General features: G+C 43.3%; 1 protein-coding gene across 1 annotated transcript in view; it reads right to left on the bottom strand.

The window, feature by feature from the left end:
- The window catches only part of LOC145410655 (G-protein coupled receptor GRL101-like), a 121,714-nt gene that overhangs the window by 67,528 nt on the left and 28,651 nt on the right, over positions 1–25,535 (bottom strand). Inside the window, exons 4-6 of the mRNA XM_080280769.1 lie at positions 24,235–24,357; positions 7,623–7,745; positions 2,624–2,722 (exon numbers count right to left, since the gene is read on the bottom strand). Of these exons, the coding sequence (XP_080136895.1) occupies positions 2,624–2,722; positions 7,623–7,745; positions 24,235–24,357 (345 nt within the window). The remainder of the gene's footprint in view (positions 1–2,623; positions 2,723–7,622; positions 7,746–24,234; positions 24,358–25,535) is intronic.

The raw sequence follows: 25,535 nt of genomic DNA, 5'->3' as shown, positions 1-25,535 counted from the left end.
AGTATAATTAGTTTGTATGCTTAATAATGCTCGCTCTGTGTGTGTGTGTGTGTGTGTGTGTGTGTGTGTGTGTGTGTGTGTGTGTGTGTGTGTGTGTGTGAAAGGAAGGGAAGCAAAGGGGAGTATGCAGTGAAAATAAGAATGAAAATGAAGAAAAACACAAAACAAACCACTCAAATGGAGATATACAGACAGGGAAATGAGTGGATATGAAAATACAGACAGCGTAGATCAGTCTATATGAAAATGAGGAAAGAGGGGAGGAAAACAGAAGCGGAAATGAGGAAAAAGAGAAGGAAATGAATATACGTCGGCTTCTGAGATTAAGTGCCATTCTCATTGAAAGTTCATTAACTCTTTCTCAGGCTGAGAGAGAGAGAGAGAGAGAGAGAGAGAGAGAGAGAGAGAGAGAGAGAGAGAGAGAACTGATATGTGTGTAAAGAGAAATATTAATGCATGTGAGAGTGGTCCTGAAAAACTGAGAGAGAGAGAGAGAGAAAGAGAGAGAGAGAGAGAGAGAGAGAGAGAGAGAGAGAGAGAGAAGCGGGATATTAAACACCCACGAGAGATGTGGTATTTAACTTGGCAATATACGGGCTTTTAACGGTATATCTGCACCCATTTAACAGCTAGTGAGGGTTGGTGCACATATACATCCACGCTATTTACACCCACAAATTGTCATGCATATATAACCTCACGCATAAAAAACTCCAAACACACGCACATACATACACATCATGGATATAAACATACACTTGAAACACACACACACACACACACAACCTACTCCCAACATTAGCAATCAGATATCCAATACCAGTACACAATGGCACATATATTTCCCAGTGCACTCTCTCTCTCTCTCTCTCTCTCTCTCTCGCTCTCTCTCTCTCTACCCCCAACTCTGGCCACTCAAATTATTCTCGCATTTTCAGTGCCCCCCAAAACACATAAAATTCAACGAGCCAGTATTATCGTGGGTGAAGCCAGGTAGGGGAGGGGAGAGGGGAGAAGGGGAGAATGTAAAAGGGGAGAATAGGGAGGGAAAGAGGGAGGAAAGAGAGGAGTGAAAGATAGGAAAAGTAGAAGTGGGGGAAAGAGACAAAGGAATGACAAACATGGAAGATGAGAGAGGAAAAGAAGAATGCGACAGATAGGGGCGAGAAAAGAGACAGGGAGAGGGGAGAAGGAATGGGGAGCGCGGAGGGGAGGAGTGTGCGAGAGGGGAGGAAGAGGAAAGCTAGACAGTGGAAGAGAAGGAAAGAGTTGAAGGGAGGGAGGGGAGAAGGAACGAGTGGGAGGAAGGGAGAGGAGAAGGAAAGAATAGGATGGAGGATGAGGACGAGGGGAAGGACAGGATGGAGAGAGGAAGGGCGACATGAAGATGGGAAAGGGAGAGTGTGAAAATTAAGGGAGGGGTGAGGAAGAAAGTAGTCTACATGGGGATAAGTGGGTAGTACAGATAAGAGGAACCATATTGACCCACAGCTAGGAGGAGGAAATAGGATGAGGGGGAGGGGAGAGTATGGCAGGTGGGTGAGGGGAAGGGAGGGGGGACGGAGGGAAGGGGGAAGGCAAGAGGGAGAAGATGGATGGCGAAAGGGGAGAGAGGGAGGGAGAAGGAGGGGGGGAGGGTAGAAGAGAAGTATTAGGAGTAGAGGGATGGGAGAGAAAGTAGAGAAGGAAGTAAGAAGAGAGGGAAGGTTAGAAGAGAATGAGGCGGGGAAAAGGAAGGAGAAAGTGGGAAGGGAATGAGAGAGAGAGAGAGAGAGAGAGAGAGAGACGGGGGGGGCTAGGATTAATTGACTATATGGCCTGTTCCCCCACAAGCTGTCATCTAACCCCATATTCCTGTTTTTTATCTTTTTTAATTTTTTTTTTTTGTCCCGGCGGTTAATAGATTCCCGGAAAAATGGGGTCGATGGAAGTGGGGTATACAGTTGGCTACCATTTATGATTTTTTTAATAGCTGGAGGGGGAAATCGAAAAAAAAAATGGGATTCATGGTGGACTGTGGATTTTTAATAGGTGGGGAGAAAGAAAAATTGAAAAAAAAATCAGAATTCGAGTAGATGGAAAAATGGAAGAAGGCGAAATTGATGATGGAATTTTTTATGGGTGTGAAAAAACGAAAAAAAAAATAATAAAAGTCTCGGTACTGGGAGGATTTTTAATGAATGAGAAAAATATTGGAAAAAAATATATATATAAAAAAAAAGGACCCAGAGTTGGCTGTAGATATTTACTAAGTGGAATAAACCTTTAAATTATAGACCCCTAAAATCTGGATACCTTAAAATCAAAATCCCCTAAAAACCAGTTACTCTAAAATCCCTAAATTAAAGAAGTCTTAAAATTTGGGTATCCTAATTTTTTCAAACCCTTAAAACTGTGGGTCCTTTAAGAGATCCCTAAAGTAAAATCAGATCCTAAAATATTAAACACCAAAAATCAGAGGGCCCTATGACAGAATGACTTTAAATCTGAAGACTCTAAATTCAAAGAAACCTATAATGAGAGAGAGAGAGAGAGAGAGAGAGAGAGAGAGAGAGAGAGAGAGATCTAAAGCTCTAACATCAAAAAAACAAACACCACTACTACTACTACTACTACTACTCACAGTTGGCCTCGTCAGCGTGGTTGTCCTCGCAGTGCAGAAATCCATCACACCAGAACTGCCGATGCACCTTCTTCCCTGACCCGCACTCCACGAAGTCCTCTGAGGTCAGCACAGGTCACAAGGTCGACGAAGATCAAAAAAGAGGTCAGCACATGTATCAAGGTCAGCGAAGATCAAAGGAGAGGTCAGCACAGGTCACAAGGTCAGCGAAAATCAAAGGAGTGGTCAGCACAGGTCACAAGGTCAGCGAAAATCAAAGGAGTGGTCAGCACAGGTCACAAGGTCAGAAAAGATCAAAGAAGGGGTCAGCACAGGTTACAAGGTCAGCGGAGATCAAAGGAGAGGTCAGCACAGGTCACAAGGTCAGCGAAGATCATAGGAGAGGTCAGCACAGGTCACAAAGTCAGCGAGAATCAAAGGAGAGGGTCAACACAGGTCACAAAGTCAGCGAAGAAGAGGTCAGGAAGGTAGCACAGGTCAGCAAACAGAGGAGGTCAGCACACCATTCCACACAGCGGCACATGAAAAGGAAAACAATGAAAAGGAACGCTAGGAAGAGAAACAACGCCTCAATATAACTTTCTAAATGCAGCAAAAAGTACATTAACAATAAAATGACAAAATTACCTTAATGAATTTTACACGAAGAGAAAGGTATATACTCCTAACTCCTTAAAAGCGAGACTATGAAAGAAAAAAAAAAGTGAATTGTCTGGCAGTAGCTAGATTATAATATTAAAGAACCAGATGCTTAAGATAAAATAATGCACGTTCCCTGTAACACCTGTAATGTCATCAAAAATAGACGAAGCGAAGGAAATTACATGCAGATAGAAAACAGAGAGAGAGAGAGAGAGAGAGAGAGAGAGAGAGAGAGAGAGCATCAACCCATGAGCAGACTACGGAAAAAAAAAATCTCTCTTTTTTTTTCTCTCTCTCCCTGGCTCACTGAATACAACTTTTGCGATGCGTCTGTCGATATCACGCAGACGAAGGTAAAAAATAAAGACAGAAGTTTAGAGTAAGTGTAGAGGAAAATAAAGAGAGAAGTAGAGATTCTGTGAACGTACCCTGTGGTTTTTATTAGACATTATTAAAAATTTATTGGTTTATCTACTTATTTATCTAGTTATTTATTTCCTTATTAGATTATTTTACTTGCTTACTCACTAAAATATTCTGGTGTTCACTTTATGCTGTAATTCCTCGGTTTATTATTATTATTATTATTATTATTACCTAAGTCTTATTTACTTATTCACTTTATTTAACTACTTTTATATCACCGATTTCTGAGCACAAACTAGACAGCCCGTTCCCTGAGGCCCAATAACCCTCATACGCGCAACAGATGACCCCACACACCTTGTCACCTCCCCAGCACTAATACCCACCGTCCATACTAAATAAATTGTGACTCATCCATTCACGGCTGTCTTGCTGGACTTGGCGGGGATGATCTTATGGTGTTATTTGTAGATCAGTATTAAGCCCCAAACTGAACCTTACTCTAGATCGATCTTCCGTTCTATTGGTCAGCAGTCCATACCGTTACCACCTGACCACCACTTCTTACCTATGACTTATTTATCCCTTCTTTAATTATTTCTTTTTTGTCTGCTTACTTATGTGGCTGTTTTTATATCTATTTCTCTACTTATTTACTTAACTTTATTTACTAACCGGTTTACCTACTTATATCCACTTATAATTACTTTTATTATCTTATTATTTACGAGTTCATTTATATACTCACCTAACTTCCTCACTCTTCTCCTTGTACTCTACCTTGGCCTGGATTTTCGTTCTTTTGCAGCTAACTTCACGTAGCTCAGTGGCAGAAAAAGACAATGATACGGCTCTACATCTTCTCCATAGCACATCTTCGTGACCAGCACCATATTGCAGTGTTAATATATAAATACACCTCAGCATTCAAGATGGAGTGATGGCAATTTTAGGCCAAGTTCGAGTAAAAAGCGTATAACTGGGAATTTCACTATACTTACAACCATATATTTTTTTCTCATCTATAAAAATGAAGATACAGCAAGAAGCAAAAGTTATCCGACATTTCTCTGCTGTCTGTGCCGAATTAAGGTGTTACATGAATTATTTTTTGTGACACCAATTTGAAACAGCGAAAGAGTGTGAGAAGGAACGATATTCTCAATCGTTTGGGAAGGAACTGGAGATATGGAAGGCAGGTTAGGTTAGGTTAGGTCAGGTTAAGTTAGGTTAGGTCAGGTCAGGTTAGGTTAGGTTAGGGTGTTAGATTAGGTCAGATCAGGTTAGGTTAGGTTAGGGTGTTAGGTTAGGTCAGATCAGGCTAGGTTAGGTTGTCAGGTCAAGTTAGGGACAATGATGGCACGGAAAGGTCGGCGAACTTTTGCTCAATACCGTATACGCCATCAGTCGACCCGAGCTATAGTGAAGGTCAAAGTGCATGACCCCTCCATCAGCCTCTGTTTGGTCCCTAAATACGCAAACACGAGCGCATAAACACTCTCTCTCTCTCTCTCTCTCAAACAAACTCACACATACGCACTCTCACATACGCAAATACCAGTCACATGTACATACATACACACATACATACATATCCACGCTCATATATACTTACACTCAAAACCGAAAACATTTTTGCACACACACACACACACACACACACACACACACACACACACACACACACACACACACACAAAACCTTCCCTCCAGACCTCATACTGTACATAGCCAATTACCTCTCTCTCTCTCTCTCTCTCTCTCTCTCTCTCTCTCTCTCTCCAAAGTTATGAATACAATCACAGGAGGACGTACAGTAGGGTAAGAAAGTTTGGGCTTGAGTAGTTTTGAAGGTGTGTGTTTGGGAGAGACTGTTTGCTATTCAGAGAGAGAGAGAGAGAGAGAGAGAGAGAGAGAGAGAGAGAGAGAGAGTGGTGGACGAGGAAAGGAAAGAGAAAACAGAAAAGGAAGAGGAGGAGGAAAGTCAAAGGAAAGGGGAAAATAAAGTATATGAAAAAGAAGGAAGAGGAAGAGAGGAAAAAAGAGGAAGAGAGGGAGAAAGAGGAAGGGGGGGGAATAAGAGGAAGAGGAAGTGAGAGGACATCCAGTGAGATAAAAATGGTGGGCTTCAAGTACTTGTGAAGATGCATGGTCTGGAATGGCTGTTTGTGTCGTGGTCTCTTGTTATTGGCTCTGATGTGGGGAGGAGAAGAGGCAGACTGAGGAAGAAGGAGAGGGAAAGGGAAAGGGAAAGGGAGAGGGAGAGGGAGAGGGAGAGGGAGAGGAAGAGGGAGAGGAACAGGGGTAAGGGAGAAGGAGAAGAATATGGGAAAGGGAGAGGAAGGTTGAGGGAGTCGAAGAGAAAGGGAGGCTGAGAGGCAGAGGAAGGGTAGGGGAGAGAGAAAGGGAGAATGAGGGGGGAAAAGTAGGGAGGAGAGAAGAGGGGAGAGAGTAAAGGACAGCGAGAGGAGGAGGAGGGGATATAGATAGAAAGAGGAGGGGAAACAAGAGGAAGGGAAGTAGAGGAAGGCAAGAAAATGAGGAACAAAGAGACAAAAGATGGACGAAGAACACAGAAGCAGAGCGACCAGAAGAAAAAGAGGAAAAAGAGGGGAAGGAGGAAGAAAGACAGATGAAGAAGAAAGAAAGGAAGAGCACATTGATGGGGAAAAGGAGAGGAAGAAAAGGAGAAGAGGAGGAGAGACTGAGGAAGATTACAGAAAGAAGGGAAGAAACAGAGAGAGAGAAAAAAAGTAGTACACGGAACTGTAAGGAGAAAACCAGGAATCTCTCTCTCTCTCTCTCTCTCTCTCTCGCTCTCTCTCTCTCTCTCTCTCCAAATCATCTGAGCAAAAACAAAAATTGAAATCATACTCAGTTAAAAATAAATCATGGAAAAAGTAAAAAGGGAAACATGAGAGACGGAACTGAAGGTAGAGAAAAAGGAGAAAAAAAAGAGAGAGTAGAAAAAAAAAAAAAAGGAGAGAATAAGAGAAAAAAAGAGAAAATGAAAAAAAGAAAGAAAACGAGCACGGGAGTGAGGAAGGGGAAACTCCTCTAAAGATTCTGTCTCATTAAAGGGTCTCTACTTAGGGGTCGAAAAAATCTATCGTAAAATGGATGCATCTGATGTCTGTGTGAGAGAGAGAGAGAGAGAGAGAGAGAGAGAGAGAGAGAGAGAGAGAGAGAGAGAGAGAGAGAGAGAGTTACGGCTGAACACATTAAAACTTCCATCATTTCTGTCAGACTCACATGCCTATTTTTACGAGAGAGAGAGAGAGAGAGAGAGAGAGAGAGAGAGTATACACCAACATCCTCACTACTTTTCTCCTACTCATATACTTATTTCTCACACTTCACACTTTTTTTTTAGCCAGAGTGACTGCCGCCTCTCGTATACTAATATCTTGCGTTGGTGTATACCGTATGAATTGTATACTCGTGTATATTCACCCCTTCACTACGACGACCCATTTTACAATTTAATTTTTGTTACCACTAGACGATATTAAGAGGCCTGGGGAGACTTTTCAAACTGGATAATAATAATAATAATAATAATAATAACAATAATAATAAATGGAATCAAAATTATGTCATTGGAAGGAAGGTGTTTAATTCACCTAAACCCATCCAATAATCACAATACCTCTTTCTCAATAGGGGCGGTTGGTATTAGAGCCAAAAGGGTGACAGGCTACTCATATTTACACTACCCCAGACAAAATAATGCCTTAATACTTCCTCCCAGTCCCTCAGTTCCCCTTACCCTCCCCCCAGTACCTCCCAGTATGCCCCAGTACCCATACCTTTCTGACTATGGGCTATTAGTATTAGGGGAGAAGTTCATCTAACCCCCCAGTTTACCCATCACTTATCCGGTCCCCCAGTTCACCCTGTACTCATCCGATCCCCCAGTTCACCCAGTACTCATCCAGTCCCCCAGCTCAACCAGTATTCACCCGGTCCCCCAGTAATCCCCAGTACTCACCGGGTTCGCAGTGCCACTCATCACTAGCGTCGTAGCAGTTCGGGGTACCATCACAGACATGACCTGGACGCAGACACTCGCTGTTGTTGCACCTGTACTCCATCGAGAAGCACACCTGGTAGCCTGCCGGGAAAGAGAGAGGGTAGGGATGCTATACTCTTTTCGCTCTAACTTGGCCTAAACCTGCCATCTCTCCATCATAAGTACTGAGCTGTAACGAGAGAGTAATGTTAGAATATGATGCTAGCCACGAAGAAGTGATTGAAGAGGATGTAGGGACGTAGTGTTGTCTTTACCTGCCACTGAGCTGCAAATATGACGTTAATAGCGAAGAAGTGCAATGGAGAGGATGAAGAACCATAGCACTGTCACTGAAGTACATGAAATAAGCTACAAAAAAGGCTAATATCTGAGCCAAATTAAGGTGAAACACCTGTCGATACGAATGCTGTCACAAGCAAAAATTCGTACACACCTCCCTGCCGGGTGTGGCAATGGAGAGTGTTAAGTGAATTATTATTTAGTTGAGTAAAATAAAGCACACAGCAAAGGAATATGAGAAGAAAGGATACTCTCTGACGTTCGGGGAGGAATGAGAAACGTGAAGGGCAGGACACGGGATTGTCTGAGAACTTTTACTCGAGGTAGGACATTCGGGGACAAAAAGTTGGCCTATTATTCCACCTCCGCGTCTTCATTAAACTTGGGCATTTCCGTCACTTTTCTCCCTGAAACATCACAGAGAATCAGGTTAGCACAGAAGTATACCAAACTTCTCTCGGCTTGGGAATATTAGCCACCAGAGAAAAGGAAAAGGCACAAGAGGTGAAACAGTGGACGAATTCTTATCCTTGGCTGTACATACTTATTTTATACACACTTCATAATTCCTTAGCAGAAATCAAATACGCCTTACTCTCACCACAAAAATAATATAGGACTGCCACAAATTACAGTCTTGTCATCCCCTTTGTAAATTACATAAGTCTTCACTCTTGCAGCATTCTTTAAGACCGGTGACGTCTTTTTCGCTTTCTTAACATCGCTGGAAAATTTTACTCAGTTTAGGGGAAGAATTTCGGATTAGAAAAGTTAGATACAGCCTTCAAATGCACCTTCACTAGTAGAAGTGCTTACTATACCGACTAAAATCCTCTGGTGATAAAAATAAACTAACGTGTCTTCGGTCGCCCTAATCCTGACGTTTTCCTCCTCAACAATCACTTTCACCAATCGATGTTCCTCCCCCCTCCACCCATATCCAAGTCAATCCATCTCTATATATCTATCTATGTGTGTATCTACCCGTTGCTAGACACCGCATCCTGTGAGGGGTGGCCTTGGCAACGAATGGCCCCCCAAGAATGTGTGTCCCTACCCAACAAACGACCCCCCCACCCACGACATACCACCCTTCCTCACATACTTTACCACCCTTCACTCCCTCCAGTAAGTGCTCGGTCTACCTCTTCTCACCCTCAACATCCATTACCTACTATTTCCCCTCTTCTCTCCACCTCTCTACCACTTCTACTCCCCACACCACACCCCTCTTCCAACTACACTACATTCACCTTTCCGTACACACTCTATCACACTTCTATTCCTCCATCTCGGCCTACCTCCCTTCTCCCTCTACAGTACACCAGCCCCCAACCTTGTCCCTCTACCACACACTCGGTCTTCCCCTCCTTCCACATGACATCTGTTTCGCATGCTGTATCATCTTTCAGTCTATTTCTCTGCCTACCTCTCCTCCTCCACTTCTACTGCTTCTCCTTTCCTCCATCCCTCCACTTGGTTCTTGGGCTACCTCCCCTGCTACTCCCAACCACTCAACTGTGCATACACCCACTCATGTCAGTCTCGCACTCATTTTCCAGTCAATTATCCTTGTCCCTACACTTCGTTCCCAGTCTTTCTCTTCTTCCCCCAATCACCCGACTCACATACACTCTCCTACTCAATCTCTCACGCTCCATCCGCTTCACAGAGCCATACCACCTCAAAGTATTTCCATTTACTTTTCCCTCTACATCCATTTCCCTTCGTTCCTCGTCCTCGTTCTCGGCCTGTCTCTTCTTCTCTCCTACACTCTCCTAGTCAGTCTCTACTAAATCTATTCGCTCCAGAGCCCAACAACCTTAAAGTATTTCTCATTTGGTCTTCCCAACATTCTTTTCCAGCCTGATCCCCTGTTCCATTTACCCCCTTGGCCTCCCTCATCTTCCTCCTTTAGTTACTTCACTCTCATGTTCCCTCATCATTCTCTCTCTCTCTCTCTCTCTCTCTCTCTCTCTCTCTCTCTCTCTCTCTCTCTCTCTCTCTCTCTCTCCAACTATTTCCATTAAAGTTGGCTACATCACCAGGTTTATTGGAGACTGACTGTCACCCATTCACTACGACGGTTCTCTCTCCCAAGTAAAAGATAAGATCGTAGTCTGTCTCTGTGTCTGTGGCTGCATTTGTATCAGTAGTTGCACCAGCTTCTGTCTGTGTGTCTGTGTCTTTATCTCTCCGTCTGTGCTCGTATCTGTATTATTATCTGTGCCTGTGCCTGTCTGTGTATGTATGTCAGGCACGGATGGAGGAGGAGGGGGCGTAGGAAGCGTTCACCCTTTATTTCTAGCAAACCAATGGCTACCCATAATAAAAGGAACCATTTGATTTTCCACAATAAACGCAGTAAATATCTCACATAAATGTTATCACAGAATAATTTCCATGAATAAAACAGGTAAATAAAAAGTGCATTCTAATCTGAGTGCTCAAATGGATTTAGTGGCAATTTAGCTGGGAATTACGCCCCTCCTCCCCCCTCTTGCACTTTTACGACAGTCCTGGTCCCGGTTCAGTATGTCATTTCATAAGGAATATACTGCTGGATCGGACCTTCTTCGCAGAGGGAGAGTGACATCCAGCATTACCTCTCCACACGCTGAACAAGTACGAATCCTGGAAAGGGGACGGTAGTGAGAGCAACGAATTATTAATACACTGAGAAAATGAATATAAAGGCTACTGAGACTTCCAATTTCAAAGCCCTACAGCCCGTGAACGTCTTTCCTACTCGTATCTGAATCAACTAATTTTGTGCTGGCCGCTTCAGTTCGGTGGCGTATTATAGGGATTTATTCTTGCTACAGCCAATTTATTCCACACATCACATAGCAGACCTTAATGAAGGAGATACCTAACCCCTTAATTTCGAAAAATAAATCCTAAGCTGAACAAAATCGTCTGAAGGTAGGAAAGAAAAAATAATCAAACGTCCCTCGGAGTGCAGCAGTTGACAGGAAAAAATAAGAAAAATTAAAAAAAATACAAAGACGAGGCAGGCTGTCGTTGGCTTGTGGTTCACCCAGCATAAGGGTAAAAAAAAAAAGGGAAACAAAGTGGCCGTGTGGAGTTGACGTGAGAGAACCACAAAGACTGGCAACAAACGAAGAGACTTTTGTAAATTCGCGAGGCTAACATGTTGACAACTGGACTCACCTGATGGGGGGAATAAAACTTGGAAAAAGAATTGTCCTGTGGTCAATAATGCTCTCTCTCTCTCTCTCTCTCTCTCTCTCTCTCTCTCTCTCTCTCTCTCTCTCCTATACCACTGGCTCTTTTTTCCATTTTCCCCTATGCACATCCAAACCCCTAATTCTGTTTCTCTCTTTTTCCCTCCTACCTTCTCTCTTAATCTCTCTTTCACAGTCCCATGCTTTCCCATTTCCCCTCCTCCCTGCTTTTCTCTCCTCCTCTCTCGTTCCTCCCTCACTTTTCTCCGTTTCCCTCCCTCCCTCCCATATTCCCATCCTTTGTTCTCTCTTTTCCCTCCTTCTTCACTCTCTCCTTCCCTCCTCCTTTCTCTACCTTCACCTCTTTCTCTCCTGATTACCTCACTCTTTCCCCTCCTTCACATCTTTTCCTTACATTTCCCTCCCATTCCCTACATTCCCCTCTCCTTCCCTCAATTTCTTCCCAACCCCTTCCTTACATTCCTTACCCTCACCCTACTTTTCTCTCTCCCTCACTCCTTCCTCACCTCTCCCCCATTCCATTTCTACCCCCAGCTCCCCTCACCCCTTCCTTACGTACCTCACCCTCACCCTACTTTTCTCTCTCCCTCTCCCAATCCTCACCTCTCTCCCATTCCCTCTCCCTTCTCCCCACACGTATCTCCGACGACCCCAACAGGCAACTCCCTCTTCGGCAAGACTATCACCTTAAAAATCGGCCCAAGTTTCTCTATTGCAAGTGAAAGTTGAGTTTGCCAGGACAGATTCCACTACCATTCGAGTTTTTATTTTTATTTTTTATTTTTTTAAAGACTAGAACTTCACATGAACTCTGTAGAATCGATGCGTTTTAGCCCGTACTCTCGTCAGCTAAGGATGCTCCCTAATACCTCTTCCTTAGCGATTTATTTTCCAAACCAATCATTAATATCCTCTAATTTGCTTCTTACATCTTTCAGATAGCATGAATAACACACAAGAATACAGTGACGGAGCAGAATCAGAATAAATCGGTAAGGAAGAGGTGTCAGTAAGCTTCGTAACCGCGCAAGAATACCGTCCATGGCCTGCTATCCTTTCTCCGTTCACCTGTCTCTTCTCTCTCTCATCTCTGGATCCGTAGACGCTGGACTGTGACGTTGGGGACTGGTGTGTTTATTGTCATTCATCCATAGGTGATAATATGCACATTTCCCCACGACGTTTCATTCAGTGTCTGTGAATCAAGAGAAAGAGACACAGGAGGCGGGGGGGGGGCTTAGTATTTGACAGTGCAGTAAGTTAAAAAAGATAAATAAAAAAATAAATTGCGCTGCACAAATCCAAAGGGTGAATCAGCGTCATCATTCTTATCACCTTCCCCTTTTTCCACCTGGGGATGGGGCGAGCTACAAATCAACGTATATTGTATAAATGCGATGAATTTTAATTATATCCACTGCAAAAACGACTTTAATAAAACTTCAGAGAGCAGGATTTCATATATATGCTGGATACCGTCAAGCGATAATATTCTGCTGGGAGAAACCTTTGCCTTCGACAGAGTTAAAAGTTTCCTGATAAACGTTCAAACTTTACGACATTCTCCCAGCCTTAAACTTTTGTTTCTCGATCATTATTATAACGTAACAGAAAGGGAAAACACAGACATGGAAAACAACAGCCACAAATAACAAATACGGACAACAGAGATGAATAACAAGGCATGAAACACAGACAATGATACGCGAATAAACACCTATATTTTTTATCAGCATTCAGTCAACCCGGAAATATTACTGTTTATCGCTGGCAGACAAAAAAAAAAAGAAAAAAAATGGAACTTGGTGTTGCTGTTGTTGTTGTGTGCATAAAAGCGGGATTTACACTCCGCCAATTAAGCGTGCACCAATTAAAACACTAACGCCGCGTTTAATTAAGTGGCGGGACAAATAGACCCTTGGCCATACCTAAACACTTCCTGAATCATTGCCCCATAATGACGCCAAAACCGGTCATCAAACACTAAATCCTTGTTGGCTGACTACCCTATTTTATATATATATTTTAAATTACCAGTTTCGAAATGTTATAAAAATCGTCTAACACCAGATACCTGTTGTACTATAAATACCTGAATTTTTTTGGATATATTAAATTCCAAGTTTCGAAAAGGTGAAAATCTCGTCTAACACCAGATACCTGTTCAACATATACATAAAAAAGAAAACATCAAGGTACAATGGGAAAAATAAATAGCAAAGGGAAAATCGACTGATCCTCCTACAATACGAAAACATTGTCTTTCATCACCAACGAGGAACTTAATAACAAACCATAGCCACTGTTGTCTTAGTTCCAATGACGGAAAAATGAATGCTCAGACCGTATGCGTAACCACTAAACCGCGAAGTGCAAGGAAGGTCCCTCATTACTCTTGATTACTGTATATAGTGTACGCTGGCCTTTGGTTCCTTTTCCCTTGCATAAAAAAAAAAGTTGTTAGGTACAGTCAGTCTCTCTCCTTCCTTCTCGCTCCTTTCTAGCCTCCTCTTTCCTTCACTCTTGTCCTTCCAGTTACCCAGTTTCTTTTCCTCGCGCCTCCCTCATTCCTTCATCCTCTACTTCCCTCCCTCCTCTAACTCTTCTCTGTTTCCTTCTGTCACCCCTCCTTCCCCCTCTCTCTTCCACATTCATTCACTCCTCCCTCTTCCTCTCACACTTCTCACCTCTCTTCTTCCCCCACTCCTCCTCTCTCTCTTCTTCCCCCACTCCTCCTCTCTTTTCATTCCTATCCGCTTCCCTCTCTCCCGCCTTCCTTCCCTGTCTCCTTCCCTTACTCCTTCTCTTTTCCCCGCCTTCCTTCTCTCCTTCCCTCGCTCATCCCCTCTCTCCCACCCTCCTTCCCTCGCTCCTCCCCTCTCTCCCACCTTCCTTCCCTATCTCCTTCCCTCGCTCCTCCCCTCTCTCCCTCCCTCCTTCCCTTTCTTCCTCCTTCCTTCACCCCACCTCCCATCCCTACAACCTTCCTTCCCCTCAGAACAGCCAGCCAGCCGGAAAACAGGATAATATGAGAATTGCTTTGGGTGTATTTTTGTCTCCCATCTCTCTCTCTCTCTCTCTCTCTCTCTCTTTCTGTGTGTGTGTGTGTGTGTGTGTGTGTGTGTGTGTGTGTGTGTGTGTGTGTGTGTGTGTGTGTGTGTGTGTGTGTGTGTGTGTGTGTGTGTGTGTGTGTGTGTGTGTGTGTGTGTGTGTGTGTGTCTTGTTTGAGAGTTAATTATGGCTGCAACGTTTTAATATTCCATTTTATGCATCGTGTACACAACTCTCTTTCATCACACACACACACACACACACACACACACACACACACACACACACACACACACACACACACACACACACACACACACACACACACCTCCCAAAACTACTCAAAAATCACAAAAAACTTCCTCAAGCAAAAGCTGAAGAGAGTCGTGCCGAAGAAAACTTTTAAACACGTCTAAAAATCGTCCACCATTTGGTCAACCCACATACACAGGGGAAGAGAGAGGAGGAAAAAAAATATATATATGTGAGGAAAAAATATATATGTAAAAAAATGTTGAAGCAGTGTAAGCAGTGGAGGGGAAGGTGGTCTGTTTCAGAATCAAGGTGTGAAATGGAATAACAAAGGGAGGTACTTCAAAGGCGATGACGACTGAGGTGGTTGACTCTCTTTCTTTCTTTCTTTCTTTCTTTCTCTCTCTCTCTCTCTCTCTCTCTCTCTCTATGTATATAAACTACCTGCACACAATCAACCTCTGCCATTAATTGCGAATGTATCTATCTGTCCAACTATTTATCTACCTAATAATCTATCTATTTATCTAACTATCTGTACACCATTAACCTGTGCCGTTAATTGCAGGTGCATGACTGTTATTGACTATATTTCCTAATCATGTCCTCATCACGGGGGCAAATTGTTAATACCACCGTGTTCCCCTCTATACCATACATCAAACACCAGTACACCACACAATAATTTACACCCATTGACAAACACGGGTGTATATTTTACAGGTTTATTCTCACTGCAACAACGATATTAGTCTCTTCTGTACAGTAAGGATTTTATTTTATTTCTTTTCAACTGTTGCTTCAGACGATTTTATTCTGCTCTAGAGGGGGTTTCTGAGCTGAGGGGTTTAGACATAGGCCCTATTGTAGTCGGATATGGAAGCCCACTAACACCTTTTCCTAAGCGATTTATTTTGCTTATTATACCTTCCCATCCTATGCTGTGTTATATAAATCCTACAAACATCGCCACACCGTACATAAACAACAAACAAAAGGATATTAACCCGCCATATCCAAAAATAGATCGCTAAGGAAGAGGTGCTTGGCAGACTTCTTACCTGACGAGAATATGGGCCATTGACTTCATTAACCCTTACACAAACAGTAGGGGACTTCTGAATTAAACAGTACGGGGTTAGATGAAAAAAAAATATATTACGTCAAGGCTGAAAGATTAAATGATTTTACGTGTGGGGATGGAGTGCTGATTTCTGGAGACCTTTGTTAATCAATAATGAATCAATTTAAGGTCCATTACCACCCTATTCAGCTCTACAATACATCCCATCCTATTAAAATTACAATACTTTTTTTTACAGGAATTTCCATACATTACGTGGGCAACTTGTGTGTTAGTCTACGGGATGGAGCCGATGTTTTCACTGGCACTGGATGACGAGTGTGTGGGTGTTATGGTCTACTCATTGGTTACTCAAATTACTGTTTCTCATGTTTTTGTGTTGCATGTTACAAATTTTGGATCAAGTTCACACTGATTTATAATAATGGGAGTCTGACTTAATAATACCCACTGCAAACTTTCATCACCATCATCATCATCATCATCATCATCACCATGGCATATGCTAGTTTCCCTTGTGGCAGAAACCAGACACCAGGAGAGAAAAGTAGTCTAGTATAAGGAAGCTTCAAAGAATTCCCCACGAAGTGAAAACCACGCACAATCCACCCTCCAATCCATCCACTCCCATCCATGTACCCATCCACTCCCAACCATGTACTCATCCACTCTCTATTCCATCCACCCCTATCCATGTACAATCCACTCTCCAGTCCATCCACTCCCATCCATGCACCATCCACTTTCCAATTCATCCACTCCCATCCATGCACCATCCACTTTCCAATCCACCTACTCCCATCGAATCTCTCCCAGCTAATCCCGGATGGTGGAGGAATGAGAGTGGAAGGATTGTGGAGTAAATGGAAGTGGAATATTAGCTGGTGTTTGGAGGTGACTATCTTGTTAGTGTGACAAATACAACACGTCAAGAACACACACACACACACACACACACACACACACACACACACACACACACACACACACACACACACACACACACACACACACACACACACACACACACACACACACACACACACACACACACACACACACACACACTCACCTTTCTGGTTTCATGGGGCAATTGCTTTTTATTTTGTTCTTTCTGGCATAACATGTTTCTTCACATAAAGGGAAATCTCTCGTAATGAAGGTGTTCGAGAGAGAGAGAGAGAGAGAGAGAGAGAGAGAGAGAGAGAGCATTAATGGGACCAAGTGAACGAGCAAGCAAGAGTAGGACAAACAACAATACACTCACAACCCAAAGCTTTTTATCCTCCTTCCATCCCACTCCCCGGCTGAAAGAGGCTCACGGACAGAGTTTTACAGCGAACAAAGGCCTTCGGCTGGTACTTCGTGTCTCTTTCCCCCTGCGCGAATTACACTGTTGGCGCTGATCACTGTTCCTGGCGTACCATAGCAGCGGTCTGAAGTACTATCTTAACACTGGACTATCGATTGGATTAGCGAAACGGAGTACGGGAAAGGATAATCTGCTGTTGTATTCTCACCCTAATCTGGACGTAAACCTGGTGGACTGCAGACTAAAGCTCATGCAGTTCACCATCCTCCTTTCGGGAAACAGAGAAGGAGTTATGAGGCTTTTTTATATTCGAACTGCGAGACTGCCCGGTTTGATTGATGCCACCCCGGGAATGCGTATCTCTCCACCACTGACGTCCCTAATTTATGAGGTCAATTTTCAAACACCTGTGACTTTTCCACCAATGACGTCTCTGATTCATGACATCAATTTTCAAAACACCTGTGACTTCTCCACCACCTAAGTCCTTAATTTATGACGGCCAATTATCAAACACCTGTGAGGACTGGAAATGGAGGGAGTTGAGGGACGTTTGTATAACCGGGCACTGGAGCTGCCTGGCTATATCGGTGCCACCATATGAAGGCGTCCCTCTCCAGCACCAGCGGTAGTGGATAAGCAGGAAGTTTGGGTCAGACGTGTACTTGATGGAGGGTGGCTTGGAGTGGCACAGAATGGTGAAGGAGAGGCCCTGAGGAGTGTTTGTCTCAGCAACCCCGAAAGAAAAAAAAAATGAGTGTTGAGTATTGCATAACATGATTCTCTCTCTCTCTCTCTCTCTCTCTCTCTCATTTTCCCTACTCCCTTATTCCCTTACTCCTCTACCCTCCTTCCCAGGTCCCTCCTCGTTAGTCCTTTATCCTCCTCCCCTCCCCCCTCCCTCTCTCTCTGTTTCCCTAATCAATTATTCCTTTACCTTCTTGCCCCGTTCTCTCCTCCTCAGTTATCTCTCTCTCTCTCTCTCTCTCTCTCTCTCTCTCTCTCTCTCATCATTTTCCCTCCTCTCCCCCAACCATATCAGCTTTCAACCCCATTTTAAAAAGTCGCCCCTTCCCAAACTTTCCCATGTTCATTAGCATACGATAACACAGGATACGGGATACTAAAATAAAAAAAAAGAAGTTAATAAGGGTAACAAGAGGGAACAATGGCGAACGAAACCGGAGCCTAATTAGGAGTTAGTGTAAAAAAATATATATCCAAGAATTTTATTACTAATTCCGTGGCTCCCAGTTTCAGGATATAGACTGGGTACTTCGCCTGCTACGTCTAAGAGATTTTATTCAGCACGGGAAGAGGGAAGGTTTAATAGATAAGTTGCCTGGAGGCGAGTATAGCAGAGAAGAGAGAGGAACAACAGCTATTAAGAGGCTAAAGATTAATAACACTTCCAGTACGATTACCGCTTACTTTATCTGTGTTACCGTCAGTCTGTTTCATTCAGCTTAAGCCCTTCAATCTACCGACGCACTTTCTTTTATATCCACGGCATCTTCAGGGGACTTTATGAAACTCTGAAGAAGCTGTTCAACTTGAAGGGGTTAAATATAGTCTTCATTTGCCCCTACATTAAGAGGTCCTGCGTAAGTTAAATAAAATCGTCAGGATACAGCAAGAAAAAATAGAAAATACATCTGATAGAAGGGGTTAAGCACAGTCTCGTACTGAAAGGGTTAATGACAACTATAATTCATGTACAATCCCTCTTGTAACAAAAAAAAATCTTGAGTAAAATCGTCTGAGGATAGAAGGAAGTAGATGAAACAGACGCCATCGTGCTGAAGTTAAAATTCTCTTTGAAAACGCTTAACAAATACTGAAATCTGAAAGTGATCGATTTTTTCTGCATGTTCCCCGCGCCAACATAAGAATTCACCATCTAAGGCATATTAAGGATTTTTCTGGCTAACCCAATACTGTTTTATCCACTCGAGTATTGCTAAAAAAAAAATCGTCGAAACCTTATAACTAAATTAACGCTGGAATTTGAGAGTGATATATTTATTCGGTTCCACCCTACGCCCACACACGAATCCACTGATTGACTTACCTGAGGAAAAGCTACAGGTTATCAGGCACAGATGAGGACACAGGTTACGGGTCACAGGTCACAGGGTACGGGTCACAGGTCACAGGTCATGGGTCAAAGGTCAAAGGTTACGGGTCACAGGTCATGGGTCAAAGGTCATAGGTTACGGGTCACAGGTCAGAGGTTACGGGTCATAGGTCATGGCTCACATTAACAACAATACATCAGAGCTCATAAATGTCACGTTTGATGCTTTAACTAGAAATTCACAGCTCACAGATCAATTGCTCTACAATAAGACTAATAATTATTCAAAGCTCACAATTCACAGCTCACAAAAAGACCTAACGCGACACAGTTCACAGGTCACGTTGGTATATATCAAGAGTTATGTCCTTTTTTAAGTTACGCCTAAGTCAAAACAGAAGAACTATACTCTTTTTATTTTAACTTGGTCTACAAATGTCATCTCTCCTTGCATACTGAGTTCTTACAGTATATTTACACTACGATATACTAGTCACGAAGAAGTGCTATGGAAAACGTGTACAGCAGCAATTCTGTCTTTAAACACTGAGCAACGCTGAACAAGCCACAAAAGGACGAAAATATGAACCAAGTTAAAGTGAAAGATCTATAATAATAATAATAATAATAATAATAATAAACTGCAACCACGTCAAAGCTTCCAAGTCAGGCCTAATACTCGGGTAGAGCGGCGGGGAGGAGTTACTGTGTTATTGCAAAGAAAAAAACTACGAGGTCTAACTTGTCGACAGAAAAATAGGGAACCCAAGTTTATAATTAGCGAGACTGGGAGAAACACAGCTGGAGAGAGACATAGAAGGTATACTACCCAAATAGACAAGGAGACAAACAGTAAAACAGAAACAGTGACTTAGACAACAACAGGCAGAGAAAGGACCACAAACAGTAAACAGACATACAGATAAACACAGAAACACAACAACACCAAAAACAGTACACAGATATACAGACAGGACCAGAGACAAACACAGAGATAAACACAAACACACAGACAAAAATTAGACAAAGGAAGAGAGACAAAAACACTGATGATAAAATAAGGAGAGCGCCACAGACAGTAAACGGATAGAGGGAAGGCATTACAAACAGTAAACAGGAAGAGAGAAAGAACCACCAACTTACTAGACAAAAACAGGAGCACATTAACCAGGCAGAGAAAGGAACACACACGATACAACAGGAACAGGCACGCAGACATTAAACAGGTAGACAGACATTAAACAGGAAGAGAGGAAGGAGCACAAGCATTTATCGAACTGAAGCGACAGGAATACAGACGATAATCAGAGAAAGAAAGGATCAATGAACCATATACAGGCTATCTAGAAGTGGGAAAGAGCAACGGATATGAAAAAGACAGTGACAGGACCACAGACACTGACCAGGCAGACAGGACCATCGACGGTAAAAGACAGCGGGAAACAACTACAGACAGTAACCAAATGGACGGACAAGATCACTGACAGTAACCTAGGACCACTGACAATAACGGTAATGTAGGGAGAGGGACACTGACAGTAAATAAGAGGGACGGAATCATAGACAGTACGCAGACAGACAGGAACAGGTAAAAAAAAAAAAAAAATAGTAAAATGGAAAAGGGCAGGACCACTTGGAGAGGAACAGAAACTGACGGCGAACAGAGAGGGGGCGGATCACGGGCAGCAGGAGATGGATAGAACGAGGAACAGACAGGAAAACAAGAAGGGTGTACCACAGACAGTGAATAGACAGAGAGACAGAGACGACAAACAAAGGACCAGTGAAGGCAACCAGGCGCCGTGGCAGACACACAGTCCTACATTTACATATCGTAACTCTAAAAACAGACCTCCTGTATTTCGCCATCGCCATGGTCTTCTGTCTCATATATTCAATGTTCCCAACCATTCCAAAATAAAAATTTCTTTTTTTCTTTACTTTCTTTGGGAAACATTTAGCATGTTTTCAGCCTTTTGCTCCTTTCTACGAAAAAAGAGAGAGAGAGAGAGAGAGAGAGAGAGAGAGAGAGAGAGAGAATTGGACAGAAATAGTGAACAAACCGAGGAATGGGGTCAAAGACAGTAAACAGACAGATGCATGACCACAAACAGTATAGACAAAGCCACACAACCAATAACCTAAAAGAAAGAGACACAGACTGACATATAAAATAAATAGTAAACAGGAGGAGGAACAGGGCAACAGAAAATAAAAAGGTGGAGGAATGGAACCACGGATTTGACACAGAAGAAGGAACGGATGCACAGACAAACAGCAACGACACGACATCACAGACCAGCACACAAGTTGCAACATCAATGTCATGTAAAAAACAAAAAAAACGACAAGTACAGCGAACGACCACTCCCACCTCACTGCCCGTCATTCACCTCCTCCACAGTGCCATTACCTAGACAGGCCAGGTAATAAGAAAGCCTAATTACAGGTGTGCGGGGCGGGACGGGGTGGCCTAAATGACGCGTGAGGTCGTGCAACTCGTGGTCCCGGGTCGGTAACTGCAGCAGGAATCAGCACAGTTCAGCAGTTACCCATGAAACTTTAGGAGGTCCTTGTGAGCCAAAGAGAACGTCTGGTAAGTAAAGGCACACAGATTGCAAAGTCACAAAGTTTTTATTACAGCTGGGAGGTTAATGGCGATGTTTCTACCCCGCTCAGGCAGAGGGGTCCTTTTGTAACCGAATAACATAGTCACGCGAAGGGGTTCAAGGGGTTTCATGAATATAGTAATGTCAAAATCAGACCTTAAATCTGAAGGCGTCTTGATGTCTTTAGCCATGGTTTATAAGAATCAGGGCTAGAGAGAACTAAGAGAGATCGGGTTCAATTCCCAAGTTGACCTCAAGACCTTTGGACAGTCTTCTTTACCCTAATTCGTCCATCAGTTAGAACCGAGAACAAGCCCTGGATTATAAATAGACTACTGCGTGTCCTAGTTTTGAGGAAAGTTTGTTGGGTACCCTCCTTGCCAGCCACACACGAATACTGTATATTTCTGACTGTCCATACCCCCCTCAAAATTACTGCCCTCTCTCCTCAAATTAAATCCCGACACGTTCCTTCCATTGTAATTCACTTCCACACCATCTACTGTAGTTCTTCCTGTTCCCCTCCTTCCTTCTGACTCGGCAATTATTCTCACATCATTTCGGGCACTTTCTCTGTCGGATAATCTGAGACTGATTGCTGGAGACTATGGTAGAGGCAAATTGTAAAGTCCATCCGTCATCCTTCCAATCTCTCACAATTTTCTGGATGTCTAAAATGTCCCTTCCTCTCCCAGATTCTCTCCCCCCCCAAAAAAAAAAGAAAATGAAGAGAAATGAAGGCAGGAAAAAGCAAGAAAATGGTGGAGACGCTGGTCGTAGGAATGTGAGGTACGTGAGTGGAGGATCGGGAGAAGGAATGTACTGCAGGAAAGATGAGGCCAGTGGAGGCATGGAGGAAGCTCTGTAAGGAGAGAGGAAAGAGGGGAGGAGGGCAGGTAGAGAGGAAGTTAGATAGGAAGGGAGGGGTGCTGAAAGGGAGGGAGGAAAGAGAGAAACAAGGAAGGAACGTTGGCATGATGGAGGTTAATGAGGTAAACAAAGAATGGAAGAATGAAGGAGAATAAAGGAAAGAGGAGAAGAGAAATATAGAAGGAAAAGAAGAAAGGTGTGAAATAAATAACTCAAGAATGGGGGGAGGGAGTGAAATCAGAAGCGTGAAGGAAGACTAGGAAGAGGCACAGAAAAGAGGAGGTAAGAAATAAAGGGAGGAAGGACAGAAAAAGAAAGAACGACAGAAAGGAAGGCATATGAAATAAATGATCGAGAATGGACGGAGACAAGGTAAAATTATGATGGTGATGTTGATGTGAGAGAGAGAGAGAGAGAGAGAGAGAGAGAGAGAGAGAGAGAGAGAGAGAGAGAGAGAGAGAGAGAGAGAGAGAATGGAGGAAAGCAATATCCTACGCACCGCCCCTCTCCTGAAACTTGCACACTGCACCAGAATCAAGAGAGACAGGGAGAGAGAGAAAGAGAGAGCATTAACTCAAGCACAGTCCCCTTGAGAAAGTTGGGCCTCAAAGAAGTAGGCAGTTTCGGCTATAAAGTATCCGGGTATTGAGAGAGAGAGAGAGAGAGAGAGAGAGAGAGAGAGAGAGAGAGAGAGAGAGAGAGAGAGAGAGAGAGAGAGAGAGAGAGAGACCTGACACTAACAGAGACAACCGGGCAAAAAAGAGATACAAACAGACAAACAGTGAAGCAAAAAGGCAAACAGACAGCCCTAGGACAGGAGGAAGGGAAGAGGGGATAATGAGGAAGGGGGAAAAAAACACGAGGCGGCGGAGGAAGGAAATAAACAGGCGAAAAGAAAACAAACAAAACATCCCTTAAACAGGCTTTGTGTGTGTGTGTGTGTGTGTGTGTGTGTGTGTGTGTGTGTGTGTGTGTGTGTGTGTGTGTGTGTGTGTGTGTGTGTGTGTGTGTGTGTGTTTGTGTGTGCAAAATAACAGACACAATCCACTACTTTTTTTTCCCCTTCACTACAATAACTTTTTTTTTAGTTTCATCTTGCAACAACTAGATATTTTTAACCAGCTTAAGGGAGAAATTTTGGACTGGAAGAGTTATATATAGACTTCAGTAACTACAATACTACTTCCCGCCTCAAACAAAGCAGAGAAAAATATCCTCTGAATCTACTGTATGATCAAAAATATTAAACCTCTGAGTCTCCCCAGCTCACTAAACACTACCTGATCTTATGTGAGACTAATTATGGCAAATAATAATGATGCTCTCTCTCTCTCTCTCTCTCTCTCTCTCTCTCACACACACACACACACACACACACACACACACACACACACAAGAACTTGGAGGACGCACGGGTCTTTGTGTGGGTGGAGAGAAGTGACAGAAGAGGCAGACTTAAACTCCAGAAACTCTCTCTATCTCACAGACACACACACACACACACACACACACACACACACACACACACACACACACACACACACACACGCACGCTTTAAGACACAGAGACGTCGGGAGAGGCACAGAAACTTGAGGGAAAGCAGGGTTTGATTGGCTCTGAAACTTCGAAAGAAAGAGAGAGAGAGAGAGAGAGAGAGAGAGAGAGAGAGAGAGAGAGAGAGAGAGAGTTGGGGAAATGAAGGATAATAATTAAAAGTAAAATAAAACGCTGAGCAAAAACTGATGGTTAATGTCAAGTCCAGATGGTCGTGTGTGGTCTCTCTCTCTTTTTTTGTACAGGACGGTAAACAGACAGATGGTACTCACTGCAGGAGGGCGGCTCGTCGGATCCATCGCCACAGTCGTCCACATGATCACAGACGGAGTGAGACGGCACGCAGAACCCACTCCGGCATTTGTAGTGGGTCTTCTCTGGGCACACGTACGTCTCTGTGGGGATAGGGTTGACAGCGAGTGTGAGGATCTGTTTATCTATATGTCTGTCTATTTATCTATCTACCTATCTATTTATCTATCTACGCAGAACACTCCCTCTTTATTTGTAGAAGGTCTTTTCCAGGCACACGTACGTCTCTCCACACTTCACTCTCTCCCACTCTCCCCTCTCCACACTTCTCCCTTTCCTACTCACTCCACAATCTCCCTCACACAACATAACTCTCTCCCTCTCCCAGTTTCCCCTCCCCACGCCCTCTTCCCCACTCGCCACATAACTCTTGCTCCCCTCGCCTTCCCTCATCAACAGTAAATCGCTGAATCGTATGTAATTTCTCATTTACCAGAGGCACCAGGCCGTTAAAGTCCCCCCTTTGTTGTTACTGCTACTCCCGCGCTCACAATCAAGATCCGTTTTCTCTCCCCTGTATTAAAAGCTCTTTCAGTACAACGACGCCATTCCCCTTCACTATAACTTTCAAACAGACGAAATTATGTAGCTTTAATGTTCGTCCACACCAAATACTTGCTGGCACGGGCATTTCCGAGAGGCAGTTTGCATTATCGTAACCCATACATGTGGCCCCACTGGACGCGGGAAGGTGCTGGCAATAACTTCTATGGAATACAGTGATGCAGAATTCCAGTCCGCGTCAGCAAGAATTTGGTGTGGACGCGACTTTAGACGTGACTTCCTCTTGTGAAACGGCTGAAACTATCCACATTTTTCTGTTTCATCCTACGGGAATTAGAAACGCGTCCTCGGCTTGAAGCAGTTAAAACCTCTCTTCCACTATCTCTCCGTTACATACCGCTAGGCTTTTCACCTCTGCCCTCTCAAAATTACTCCAATATCGCGTTTCATTTAATGTTTCGCTCTCTTGCCTTTTTGCTGAGTGAGGATATTTGGTGCTTTGGATGATCTTCCCGAATTTTCCACTCTGTTGATTACTTACTTCTCGCTGGCCTGCAGGAGAATTTGTAGCATCTCTTCGTCAGCGAATTATTATGCACAATACTCATTTATATCTTTTATTTTTTTTTTGTTATTGATGCTTTCGATGTCCACCCTGAAACGAAATGTTCACCGCACAATTAAACACTTATCGTAAGTGTAATACGCGAACTAAACTACGCAAGTTAAAACAAAGCTTAACCCATTTAATCCGGAG

This window comes from Coenobita brevimanus, chromosome 86 (assembly GCF_032717465.1).
Source record: "Coenobita brevimanus isolate Jiangsu-jjx chromosome 86, ASM3271746v2, whole genome shotgun sequence".
NCBI lineage: Eukaryota > Metazoa > Arthropoda > Malacostraca > Decapoda > Coenobitidae > Coenobita > Coenobita brevimanus.
Note: the sequence above shows the minus strand (reverse complement) of the source record. Positions and strands in the feature narration are given on the sequence as shown.